Source organism: Schistocerca gregaria, chromosome 7 (genome assembly GCF_023897955.1).
Source record: "Schistocerca gregaria isolate iqSchGreg1 chromosome 7, iqSchGreg1.2, whole genome shotgun sequence".
NCBI lineage: Eukaryota > Metazoa > Arthropoda > Insecta > Orthoptera > Acrididae > Schistocerca > Schistocerca gregaria.
This window is the reverse complement of record NC_064926.1, coordinates 137,982,343-137,995,903: the sequence shown is the minus strand read 5'-3', so window position 1 is coordinate 137,995,903 and position 13,561 is coordinate 137,982,343. Positions and strand designations below refer to the sequence as shown.

The window sequence follows — 13,561 nt, the reverse complement described above, 5'->3', positions numbered from 1 at the left end:
GACTGCGACTTCAGTCGTATTTTCATCACTTGTCTCTTATACGAGAAGTTACCCGCCAGCAAAATTCTCATGAAAAACGCATGAAAACTCCTCGGACGTTCTGCAAAAGTTCTTGCAGAGGCACGCTTTAGAAAATACAGTTCAAACCTCATTGCCTCAGAAATGTAGCTCTATGTTAAACAAAGGGAATATACAAAAACTCGTATCCTGCAGCCTACTACGGGGACAATATTTTCCTTAAGATTACCAAAGCAAGTAGTCCAGTCACGTTCCTAAAAATACTTCAAAACTCCCCCTAGTAATATCGCTTTTTAGATACCATACTACGTGATATCTGCTTCATAGGAGAACAAATCGTATTTATTTTGCGCGTTACTAGTATATTACTCAGCCTGAGGAGGAAAGGCTATGGTAAGAATGGGAACTTACAAAAACAGTCATATATCCTTCAGTGCTCCACGTAGCAATCTTTGTGTGTCTCGGTCAGTTGTTCACTGACTGGTCGAGATCCAATGACTGTTACCAGAATATGGAATCGATGGGTTTAAGAGAGTGATACGGCCTCGTATCACTAGCGGTCGAGATGATAGGCATATTATCCGCATGGCTGTAACGGATCGTGCAGACACGTCTCGATACCTGAGTCAACAGATGGGGACGTTTGCAAGACAACAACCATCTGCACCAACAGTTCGACGACGTTTGCAGCAGCATGGACTCTCAGCTCGGAGACCATGGCTGCGGTTACCCTTGACGCTGCATCACAGACAGGAGCGCCTGCGATGGTATACTCAGCGACGAACCTGGGTGCACGAATGGCAAAACGTCATTTTTTCGGATGAATCCAGATTCTGTTTACAGCATCATGGAGGTCGGATTCGTGTTTGGCGACATCGCAGTGAACGCACATTGGAAGCGTGTATTCGTCAACGCCATACTGGCGTATCACCCGTCGTGATGGTATGGGGAGTCATTGGTTACACGTCTCGGTCACCTTTTGCTCGCACTGACGGCAATTTAAACAGCGGACGTTACATTTCAGATGTGTTACGATCCGTGGCTATAGCCTTCATAAGATCCTTGCGAAACCCTACATTTCAGCAGGAAAATGCGAGACCGCATGTTGCAGGTCCTGTACGGGCCTTTCTGGATACAGAAAATGTTCGACTGCTGCACTGGCCAGCACATTCTCCAGATCCTCACCAATTGAAAACGTCTGGTCAATGGCGGCTGAGCAACTGGCTCGTCACAATACGCCAGTCACTACTCTTGATGAACTGTGGTATCGTGTTGAAGCTGCATGGGCAGCTGTACCTATACACGCCAACCAAGCTCTTTTTGACTCAATGCCCAGGCGTATCAAGATTAATGCACCCAAATTGCGTCAAAATGTAATCACACGTCTGTTGTAGTATAATATATTCGTCCAATGAACACCCGTTCATCATCTGCATTTCTTCTTGGTGTAGCAATTTTAATGACCAGTAGTGTAATTTTACGGTAAACATCCGTATGAGTTCTAATTTCTCTGACCAAGAGTTCTTGGTTCATTGTTATAGAAGTTCCCACAACGGATCAAGAAATCTTCGCTAATGGCTACCAAATTTTCTGCCTTCATGCCTGTGCGTTTTCGACCTACACTGTTACAGGATGCTTAAGTCACAGCTCAGCAGTGTGTTCGTCAAACCTGAAGATGTCGGTCTGTTTCTCCTATGAAATAATGTGGGAATTTCACAATAAAATTCCGTTTCTACGGGAAGTAATATTTTTGTAAAACTACAGTCCAGATGAGATATTATTATTTGTTAAATATTCTCCATAAATATTATCTAATTTTGCACTAGTAAAAACTTCGTTCCCCTATAATTCCGAAAGTTCATCAGTTATGAAATTCGTATATTCGTATGTGATGTTTGTAAATTCGTATGTTATACGTATGTAATGTGTGTACTGTAAAACGGATTACAAACAATCTTTTCAGTTTTGTGTAAGTTATCATTACACTTGGCCACTGACAGCAGGGAAACGCTAGGTATTTTTACATTTGTAAAAGAGCAAACCTAAATGGTAGCAACGCCTCTCGGTGTTGCCTTGTTACGACAGAGTCTGCGCACTGACCACTCCAGTACCCGACAGGATACAAAATGGAAGTTTGTGTTTCGTGCAAGACGAGAAACTGGTCTATGTGAAGCCAAGTCATGTATTATGAGACACAGTGGGAGCAACATACTTGGGTAGATGAGTTAAATTCCCCCACGTAAAATAATAACCCTGCCCCATACTAGTATCCATATAACTGGAGTGTTCTCATAAGAACTAGAGCTAATGGGAGTACTGTCGCTGATGCCGACTTCGACGTCTTAGAAACATCGACAGTCTATAAGACTCTTCATAACATACCAGCTTACAGCTATTGTAAGGCATACCCAGTGAAACAGATTAAAGATACTTGAATAACAACGCTACTTATGTAAAATTATTGCTCCCTCATATTGCCATTAACCGCAGTCATTGTTACCTAGACTAGAATCTGGCACTTTTCCTATTTTAAAATAACTGAGTGTCGCCGATTTGTCAAATAAAGAATATATTACAAAATTTATGCCAGCTTTAATTCGTTTCGAAAGGAGTCTTCTAGGTTGCTTTAAGCCATATCCCCGCGATATGCTTTCTTCCGGGAGTGATGTATAGGAGAACGTCTGTGAAGTTTGATGAGTACGAGAGAGGTTCCTCTTTCCCTGTTTCGCTACGGGGTTGGCATTCTTATACTGGCTTTGGCAATGTTGGCGCAATTTAGTGGTCAGTCCTGGCTCCACCAGACGCCCTGGGAAGAAATCTGCGTACCCCGCTTGTACGCGTCTGGTGTAGATCCCGTGTTCAAGTGAGGTAACGATTCCCGAGTGTTTGCGGGCAATGGCTACCAGCCCGATAGTTACCTGATCCTTGACGGTCGTGCAGGATATTATTATTCGAAATCACTGTTCCTACCATTACTTCCTCCCTATGTGGTATCTCAGTATTATTTAGCGCCACGAATATACCAAAGCTATTGCCTTTACGTATTATTTTAAAAATAGTGTTATCCACGATGTGTAGAGTAAGGATTTAATTTACTTTCTGGGCGCCCATTTGTCAGAATCTTCACGAAGACAAAGACGTCACCAAAGACAAAAAGTTCACGTTCATCAGCTCAAGGTACATTGTCCAGTCACATTAAAGTTCCCACCTTCCTCAGCGCGGACCGCTGTGAGCAAACTGTGTAAGAAGAGAGTCAGCGAGGTTGTGGAAGATACCGACAGGGATGTGTAGCCTGCCGACTGCAGTGTCATGGACAGCTGCGCTAGCTTTCTCGGTTGAGGATCCATGTCATCTACAGCCGAGTCGAGGTGGCCTCACACATCCTCGATTGGGTTTAAATCCGGAGAGTTTGGTGCCCAGGGGAGTACGGTAAACTTGTAAGGTGGCTATAATTTCGCACCTTACAAGCATTTATCCACATACTTTCCCGTGATCTACAACCACATTAGGTATTATTTGATAGGTAGTACACCATATACACTCCTGGAAATTGAAATAAGAACACCGTGAATTCATTGTCCCAGGAAGGGGAAACTTTATTGACACATTCCTGGGGTCAGATACATCACATGATCACACTGACAGAACCACAGGCACATAGACACAGGCAACAGAGCATGCACAATGTCGGCACTAGTACAGTGTATATCCACCTTTCGCAGCAATGCAGGCTGCTATTCTCCCATGGAGACGATCGTAGAGATGCTGGATGTAGTCCTGTGGAACGGCTTGCCATGCCATTTCCACCTGGCGCCTCAGTTGGACCAGCGTTCGTGCTGGACGTGCAGACCGCGTGAGACGTCGCTTCATCCAGTCCCAAACATGCTCAATGGGGGACAGATTCGGAGATCTTGCTGGCCAGGGTAGTTGTCTTACACCTTCTAGAGCACGTTGGGTGGCACGGGATACATGCGGACGTGCATTGTCCTGTTGGAACAGCAAGTTCCCTTTACGGTCTAGGAATGGTAGAACGATGGGTTCGATGACGGTTTGGATGTACCGTACACTATTCAGTGTCCCCTCGACGATCACCAGAGGTGTATGGCCAGTGTAGGAGATCGCTCCCCACACCATGATGCCGGGTGTTGGCCCTGACTGCCTCGATCGTATGCAGTCCTGATTGTGGCGCTCACCTGCACGGCGCCAAACACGCATACGACCATCATTGGCACCAAGGCAGAAGCGACTCTCATCTTTGAAGACGACACGTCTCCATTCGTCCCTCCATTCACGCCTGTCGCGACACCACTGGAGGCGGGCTGCACGATGTTGGGGCGTGAGCGGAAGACGGCCTAACGGTGTGCGGGACCGTAGCCCAGCTTCATGGAGACGGTTGCGAATGGTCCTCGCCGATACCCCAGGAGCAACAGTGTCCCTAATTTGCTGGGAAGTGGCGGTGCGGTTCCCTACGGCACTGCGTTGGATCCCGGTCTTGGCGTGCATCCGTGCGTCGCTGCGGTCCGATCCCAGGTCGACGGTCACGTGCACCTTCCGCCGACCACTGGCGACAACATCGATGTACTGTGGAGACCTCACGCCCCACGTGTTGAGCAATTCGGCGGTACGTCCACCCGGCCTCCCGCATCCCCACTATACGCCCTCGCTCAAAGTCCGTCAACTGCACATACGGTTCACGTCCACGCTGTCGCGGCATGCTACCAGTGTTAAAGACTGCGATGGAGCTCCGTATGCCACGGCAAACTGGCTGACACTGACGGCGGCGGTGCACAAATGCTGCGCAGCTAGCGCCATTCGACGGCCAACACCGCGGTTCCTGGTGTGTCCGCTGTACCGTGCGTGTGATCATTGCTCGTACAGCCCTCTCGCAGTGTCCGGAGCAAGTATGGTGGGTCTGACACACTGGTGTCAATGTGTTCTTTTTTACATTTCCAGGAGTGTATATGAATATTTAAAGGAGACTCACATTGTCACATACGCCTTGTAAATAATTGTTAACGCTTATTGCATGAAAGGTGGCGACGTGTCTTCACTATCATACCAGTAGAGGTTGGAACGACAGTGGAAATGAAATGGCAGACGGAACTCAAGCCCTGGGTGGAAGGTCACCACAGGTGTGTTGGTCCTGCTTAAACACAGGAATTAGCAAGACGGACGTCGTAGGACCTAAGCGTTGGAGCAGAATAGAGTCGCGACCGGCCGGTTTGTAGCCGAACCGGAAGGATTAACTTCGGAAACCATGAAAATCTTGGACGCAGGTTAGAGAAACGAAGAAGCGACACCTCGGAAACCACGCAGGCTGGGTTATTTCCAAGGATTTTTACTCAGAAGCATACTATTGTACGAGTATAGGTTTCTCCTCGCAAACTTTCCGTGCTGGACGACAAAAGACTAAAATATGGTTGATCGGCGTTCGGAAGAATCTGTAGAGAGGGAGAATATTCCTCAGTTTATGTGATCGCTCTTAGCTTGTGGTTATAGCTTGATACCAGTGCCTACCAATTTTAATTGTGTATTACACCACTGGGCGCCCGAAAATCGATTTTGCTGACAATGAAACAACAAAATACGGCCAATTCTGATTTTCCTTCCAATTCTATCCACTATTTGGTCGTGGTGCACACAACACGTCATTGAGTCGCCAATCAATAAAAAAGAATATTCCGTGGTTTCGGGATATGATTCGTTTTTGGAATTACGAGGGAGGGGCGCCAAGCCTTCTGGGAAGCCAGCGGTGGAGCGACGAGGTCCTCCGTTATGAGTGCCCGTGTATGACGGTCGTTCGAAATCAGCTATTGTTGGTACAAACGGATTGCTGTCTTTGCTCTCAGTAAAGTTTAAGTTAGAACAGTTAGGAACTGTACTGTTGTGAACCTATACGACTCTGGACTTCACCTCCGGGTTGGAAGTCGTAGTTGAGTACGCAGCGTTCAGTAATTGAGAACACTTCCTCTGCCTATACTTACGTTGAGACGTTATCCGAACTCCGTCATTGTGGTTGGGAGTTCGCGGTTCTCGTCTGAAGAACACAGAGAGGAAAATACAGTATTAGAGTATATATTCAGAGGAGCGCCTTCTGCCGTTCTGGTGTTTGAAAGAGTTTATTTGTGGGTGGAGTTCTTCCATCGTCGCAGACGAGTACGAGAACCATCACTTCGACGCATCGGATGCAGTACATACAGTGACATCGCAAATTACTTCGGCTTATTAGGGCTATAAAAGCTAAACAGCTGTGACCACGTTACTTTATTTCCACTGAGGTTCCAAATCACCGTAGATCATCTTTGAAAGTAGTGTCTTCTAGTGTTTGGTTCGTAGATGATGTCACTCACTCCGCGTCGTTGATATTAGACCACGCACTCATAATAAGGGGCAGAGTTGGGCAATTGACTAGTAATTTTACTTAGGAAATGTAAACTTTGTAATATAAAGGTTTTTTTTTAAAATCTACAATAAATATATAAGCAGGAACAACGTTTATCATTTAGTAGAATTAGTTGCCTTCATCATTCATTTAGCTTTAGATTGTAATTATAGAATTAAGAGATCCTAAGATCTGCTTCAGGCGGTAGTCAGACAGAGCCAAATCTTCATTTTTATCGTTTATTATTCTCCCTTGCGCACATTCATTTTACACCCACCTGGAGTAACATCTTGGAAACTCATCGTATTTCTTTTCGAACTACGGTCGTACACTGCGAACTGTGATACGTTGCACTATCCTGCTCTGTGCCACAGTAAAATAAAGTGCATCTAGGGGCAGATATGGTCCCCAAGGTTAGATGCATACTTGTGTTGATTCGTTGTGGCTTCCAAAATGACGAAATCGCACAAGGGATGCCACGAAAACATTCCTCAGGGCAAAAAACATGCAGGGTGTTTGGTTCCAGACGTTTCAGCCGTACGAGCCAATAGCCACCCGTCCGAATGAGCTTGAAACGTGATTTATCTGAAAATGCCACCTGTCGCCACTCAGTGGTTTCTGATGTGCGATACTGGGATGCGAGTTCCAGCCTTCGTCGCCGTCGGAAAGCAGTCAGCATGGAGGCATGAACCAGGCGGCTGCCGCTGAGGCCCAAAGGCCGCAACGATCGCTGAACAGTCGTTGCAGAGTCACTGCTGGTAGAAGTGAAAGTATAGCTTACATAGAATTGTGTGAGTCCATTCCGTGTTCAACTTTCGTGCTCGAAACAATAAATAATAACGTAGAAAGAATTCCATGTCTGGGTTTTCTCTGTTTCTTTATTTTATTCCTTCGTGGCCGTTGATGTGCTTTGGATGTACGCCTGGGTACGATCATGTTTCCGTAGGCAACTGCAAACATATTTCCATGAAGGTACTGACCATCTTCTGTCACAGTGGGATAAATGTATTAAGAATTATGGTAACTACTTTTGAAATAATAAATGGTTTACTTCCTTTTTTCCGTCTCATTTCCGTTTTACTGCCGTTCCACAGCGGGAACATTAATAAAACAGACATACTGCAGGGACGGATTGCTGACCGGAAATGGACGAACAGAATTTTATATCCCCAGCTTTAAGCAAGGGCCAGCCGAGGTGGCCGAGCGGTTCTAGGCGCTACAGTCTGGAACCGCGTGACCGCTACAGTTACACGTTCGAATCCTGCCTTGGGCATGGATGTGTGTGATGTCCTTAGGTTAGTTAGGTTTAAGTAGTTCTAAGTTCTAGGGGACTGATGACCTCAGAAATTAAGTCCCATAGCGCTCAGAATCATTTGAACCATTTTTTACCAGGATGCCAGAATTGAAAATAAGTTTTTCTATAAGATTATCTTGTCCATGAAAAGAGGCGACACAGGCAGTTAATTGTTTAAAAATGCCAGCACATGTGGGACTCGAGCCAGTATGAAAACCATCTAAAATAAAACACGAATTTGCCAAACGAGCAGGGGATCATAATATCTTCCTCCGTATTGTTCCATGTTTATATTACTTATGTTCTGTTTTAATTGCTACCTTTCATGGTTTTCGGTGTTGCGCTTTCAGAGAAAATTTTTAATCCAATGGTGGAGAAAACGACGCCTTCTAGGGAGACAGTCACTGACTTTTTAGTTTGCGTATTTACCATTTTAATTGACGCAATCATATAAATGTTTTATACACTTAACCAACATTCACCATCATCAGAACATCTGAAGCATCATCAGAATGAGTTTCAAGTAATCCTTTGCCAGAGTCGGATTACAAGTCAGGCAAAATGGAACTGCCTGTTCTAAGGTACTCATTCAAATGACTATGTGTCAGATGGTCATTCTGTGTCGCCATACAACATGTATTTTTGGACGCTTTTCGGACTGTCTGGTACTTTCAGTAAATTTAACAAAACGTTGCGCGTTAATTATGAGACAGATATACGAAGTTACAAAAAATATTGATTCGCCATGATTATGTTTTCTACATTTATAAAACGAATAAGTTATTGTTCTTTACTGTCATCTTTAGATTTGTGTGGACATGACATTTAACAAATCAGGAAATAAGCTATAATTCAGACCTGCCTATTTTAAGACGGTCATTCAAATAATTTCCTGCCAGATGTTTCGGCAAGGATGAAGTCTATAGTGACCACTTACGTGGCAGCTGTGTTAAAACAGAATGACGGTGCATTTCGTAATTGCACTAAAAATCGACATGAAGCGAACCAAATTCTCGGCTTATTTTATCACACATACGTTCAAATGACTTGTAAATTGACAGCTGGCTGCGTGCGTCTTGCGGCTTAGTCAGCAGGAACTAGCGAGTTTGAGCAGAATACAGAGTGAGTTGAGGTGCGTGGGAGTGTGTACTCACCGTAGTGGAGCAGAACAGACGCGTCGTCCGGGGCTAGGCGCAGGGCGCGCCGGTACCACTGCTCTGCTTCTGCAGCCCGAGAGCTCTGCAACAACAACAACAACAACAACCTGCAGTCACAGTGGAGCAGCGCTGGACAACCAGAGTAGCGCAAAGACAGCGCTACTATAACAATGTTGTGTTAAAAATTACTTTATTGGCTGTTTTATTTTTTTATTTAGCGTATGACATCTACTGAGTAAAATTAATGTTATAAATGAATTACAAATATATTATTAAATGACTGTTTGCAAACAACAATATGTGAAAGATTAGGGAGTCAGCCACTGCAGCTATTACAAGTCCACATCTAAGCAGGTCACCAACTGAACAGCACGTGAAGTAGCATTCATGATATCCCTCCATTCTCCTTCAAACCTACTCGCAGGACATTTGAAGATCAAGTGAGGGATTGTTTGTCCTTCTGCACCACAGTCGCATTGTGGGTCATCAATGAGTTTCCATTTGTGGAGAATGGCCTTACACCAGCCGTGGCTAGTCCTCACACGATTAAGTCTGCTCCAAGTTCTTCTGGGCATTTACATTCCTTCCATCGATATCGAAGGGTCAAAATCAGTGATGAGAGGATGGTGATTATTCAGCGACCAGTATTGCCTCCATTCCCTTGCTATGTCGTAGCTTCCTGGGAATTTGAGGACTTCGTCTTCCCATATAGGTTTCCTGGCTTTTAGGCGGATAGTTGGTAGATGGTCCAATATTTTTTTCGGATAGATATATCTTCAGAGACAGAGGGGTCATTAATTTTCTTCTTCTAGGATAGCTGCTTGTTGCCTTCTGAGGGAGGGAGGAGCTTTATTGCAAAGGGCATGAAGCCAGGGAAGTGGAGTTGAGTGCAGAGTTCCTGAGACAATCCTCATGGTGGTATTAAGCTGGACATCTATTTTCTTCGTGTGTGTGCTCTTGCACCAGACTGGAGGGCAGTATTCTGCCACCGAGTAAACAAGAGATTGTGCTGCGGTGCGTAGGGTGTTAGCTTGAGCTCCCCAGGAGATTCCAGTCAGCTTTCTTAATATGTTATTTCGATTTTTTATCTTTTGACCCGTTACTGTTAGGTGTTTTTTATAGGTTAGTGACCTGTCAAGAGTGATTCCTAGATATTTTTTATGGCTGTTTTGCATTAGTAGCTCATTGCAGAATGTTATTTGTAACTCTCGTCTTGCCTCAGGTGGAATATTCTTACCTCAGTTTCATTTGGATTTGGGCAGAGCCTCCATTTCGTATAATACTAGTTAACAAGTTGAAGGTCCGTTGACAGAGTTGCTTCCCCCTATTCGAGTGGCTATTTCAGTGTCATCTGCATAGCAGAATTTTTGCAATTTAGTTGCTGGCATGTCACTAGTGTATAGGTTGAAGAGAATGGGAGCCAACACTGATCCCTGTGGGATCCCATTGTTTATTGAGTAGGATTTACTCGTAGATTTCATCTACGTTCACTCTGAAGTAGCGATTTTTCAACATGTTTTCCAGAAGCTTAGTTGTCTTGCGACAGGGGATCGCATTTTTCAGCTTGAGTATGAGTCCGTCGAGCCAGATGGTATCATAGGCTGCCGAAAGGTCCACAAAACCCATACAGGGTTTTTGGGTCCTTCGAAAGCCTGACTCAACGTATGAGGTTAAGGCAAGGGCTTGTTCACAGCAGCTCCGTTTGTTCATAAATCCTGCCTGGTCTGCGGAAATTAGTCTATCTATGGAGTCATATATTCTGTCGTACAGCAGTCTTTCTAATAGCTTGTAGCAAATGCTCAATAGGGCTATTGGCCGATAGCTAGCTGGGTCGTCCTGTGGATTTCCTGCTTTTAAGATTGCGAGGATTTTGGCTATCTTGAACTGATAGGGAACGCGGCTAGTGTTCATGATCACAGTAGAATTGTCTAAGCCATGCGCGGGTTGAGGGGCCCAGGTGTCTGATGAATTCAGAGAATATTCCGTCTAGATCGGCGGCTTTCCTCAGTTTAAGAGACTTTATCGCGTTATTCATTTCCGAATCTGTGAACGGAATAGAGAAATCCGTATGTTCTTCGAGTTGGCTGTCAATAGTTTTAATCTCTGCTTTAATCTCTTTCTCGAAGATATCATCTACTGGGACATTTTCCGCCCGTCGTTTTATCTGTAGTTCTACTTGTGAAGGAGATATTTTAGGGTTGTTATTGATTAGGGGGGCTGCTGTTCCCAACTGGCGTAAGAGAGACCATGCCTTTCTGCTAGATTGGGCGAAGTCCAGGTTTTCTCTTGTATGTTCCCATCTTTCCCTTCTGCCTTCATTTAAGGTGTTTAGTATTTGGTCTCCTCTGTCATGATCTCCAGTTCTTTGGAATTCGTTATAAAGCATTTCAGCTTCTCGATTCCAACAAGGGATGTATTCTTTCCTATAGCGACGAGGGATGTTAAGTTTTGCTGCTGCAGGAAGGACACCCACAAGCCGTGTATAGTTCTCTTCAGAGGGTGGGACCCATCGCAGGTGTGAGTCCATTTCCTTGGGATAAGTTGCTCAGTCTGCTTTTCTCAAATTACATATTGGTTTCTGTGTGAATCTAATCAGGGGGAGTTGCACTTCAAGAGTCAGTAATACTGGGCGGTGTTGTGTGCGGGGAAAACCAGGTAATACCCTTTTAGTATGTAGTAGCGGATGCATCATTTGATCAGTTGTTATGAGGCATAAATCTGGGTTAGTTTCACTTTGCCGAAGGGCAGATCGGAATGTTTTCAGGTCATAAGAGTCATAGGCCAGGTGGAGCCCTAGGTATTCAATCCACTCGGATAAGATATTTCCATTTTCGTTGTTTGTTGAGTAGCCCCAGTTCATATGGTGGCAATTAAAATCGCTGACATATACTCCAGGATGCCCAGTAGGGGAGGGTTGGGCCATGTAACATTGCCGGCCGGGGTGGCCGAGCGGTTCTAGGCTCTGCAGTCTGGAACCGCGCGACCACTACGGTCGCAGGTTCGAATCCTGCCTCGGGCATAGGTGTGTGTGATGTCCTTAGGTTAGTTAGGTTTAAGTAGTTCTAAGTTCTAGGGGACTGATGACCTCAGAAGTTAAGTCCCATAGTGCTCAGAGCCAATTTGAACCATGTAATATTAGGAGTTTTGTAGACTGTGGTTATTTTTATTCAAGAGACTTCGATTATCATGCATTCCACACCTTCCCGCACCGCGCAGTCGAGCAATTTATAATTTTGGATGTCATTCCGTACATATACCATAGATCCGTAAACGTCAGATGGAAGATTTCCTACAATTTTGTAGACATATATATGGTTGTCAGGTGGCACTATGGAGCCACCCACATACGTAACAGATCTGAGAGACACATATTTAAACAACTTAGCTTATTATTTTCTCGCAACAAATGGGTGTCAGTCCTGTCTACAACTACGGTCGGAAGACTAAGTATCCTGTTTGAGAGACAAGGTGATTCTTGTTCGGCCTTAAGATCATAGGCTCTAGAGGGGCACTTCTGACGTTGCCAATGATATTGGAAGCCTAATCTTTAAAAAAATAATATCGACCAGCAAAAAGCTTTCGAGAATATAAAATAGGGTAAAATTTCGAAGTTCCCAGAGCAATAGATCTATAGGGAAAGACGAGTATACTCGAATACAGAGTGAACATTAATAAAACCGAAAAATGCAGGGACGGATTTCTGACTGGAAATGACGGATAAAAGGTCCTTTGGACAAGTGTCCGGAAATTGGCAGTGTACGCGGAACGACAACAGATCGTCCCGGAACACAATATAGAGCTGCATCGCGTCTGTGTCATAACACGTGTTCAAAGTGGCCTCCATTGGATGCAGTGCACGTATCCATACGTCGCATCATGGATTTCGGCACTCTTTCACATGTTCCGATCTCCTTCTAAATAGCGACACAGGCATCGTGGCCCGCTGCTGAAGGGTCTACACACCAGCAACCGGTTCAGCACACACAACGCATTTTAGATGCCCCAGACGTAAAAATCTATGGAAAGTCTGGTGATCTAGCATACCATGCTGAAGGGCCTTCGAGTCCTTTCCAACGTTCGCGATTCGTCTCAATATCGCAGCCTTCCTGCACGTTCTTCTGACTGAAAGGACCAATGATCACACAAACGCCCAAAAAAGGGCTTGAAATGAGTGATATGGTTGGTGTCTGTGAGGATCCTTGTTTTGGTACAGCCGGGCTGCCCCTCGACAGTTGCCTTCTGCTTGGCCGTACACAAACCCCATCTTGGAGCATTCTGCTGCTTACAGCACGCTGCGTCAATCACTCATCCTCCAACACACAAGGAACACACACACGGCAGGTGGTCAGAGGAACTATCATTCGTCAGTGCCACCTACCGTGGCAACTATGCACTTCTGGTCATAGTGATGTTCATAAGACCATTTTTCGTCCATTTCCGGTCAGGAATTCGTCCCTGCAGTTTGTCGGTTTTATTAATGTTCGCCCTGTGTAATGGCAGAAAAACAGAGCTTGGATGGCGTGTACAGATACAGCCGCCCATGGAGCTTCAACACGATACCGCAGTTCATCAACAGTGGTGACTGACTGGCGTATTGTGACGAGCCAGTTGCTCTGCCACCACTGACCAGACGTTTTAAATTGGTGAGAGATCTAGAGAATGTGCTGGCTAGGGCAGCAATCCTGCAAAATGCGATCGAGAATTATCCTG

The 13,561-nt window shown here is 45.1% G+C and overlaps 1 protein-coding gene across 1 annotated transcript in view; it reads right to left on the bottom strand.

The window, feature by feature from the left end:
• The window catches only part of LOC126281582 (protein O-mannosyl-transferase TMTC2-like), a 698,078-nt gene that overhangs the window by 252,626 nt on the left and 431,891 nt on the right, over window positions 1–13,561 (bottom strand). Inside the window, exon 12 of the mRNA XM_049980663.1 lies at window positions 8,849–8,933. Within this exon, the coding sequence (XP_049836620.1) occupies window positions 8,849–8,933 (85 nt within the window). The remainder of the gene's footprint in view (window positions 1–8,848; window positions 8,934–13,561) is intronic.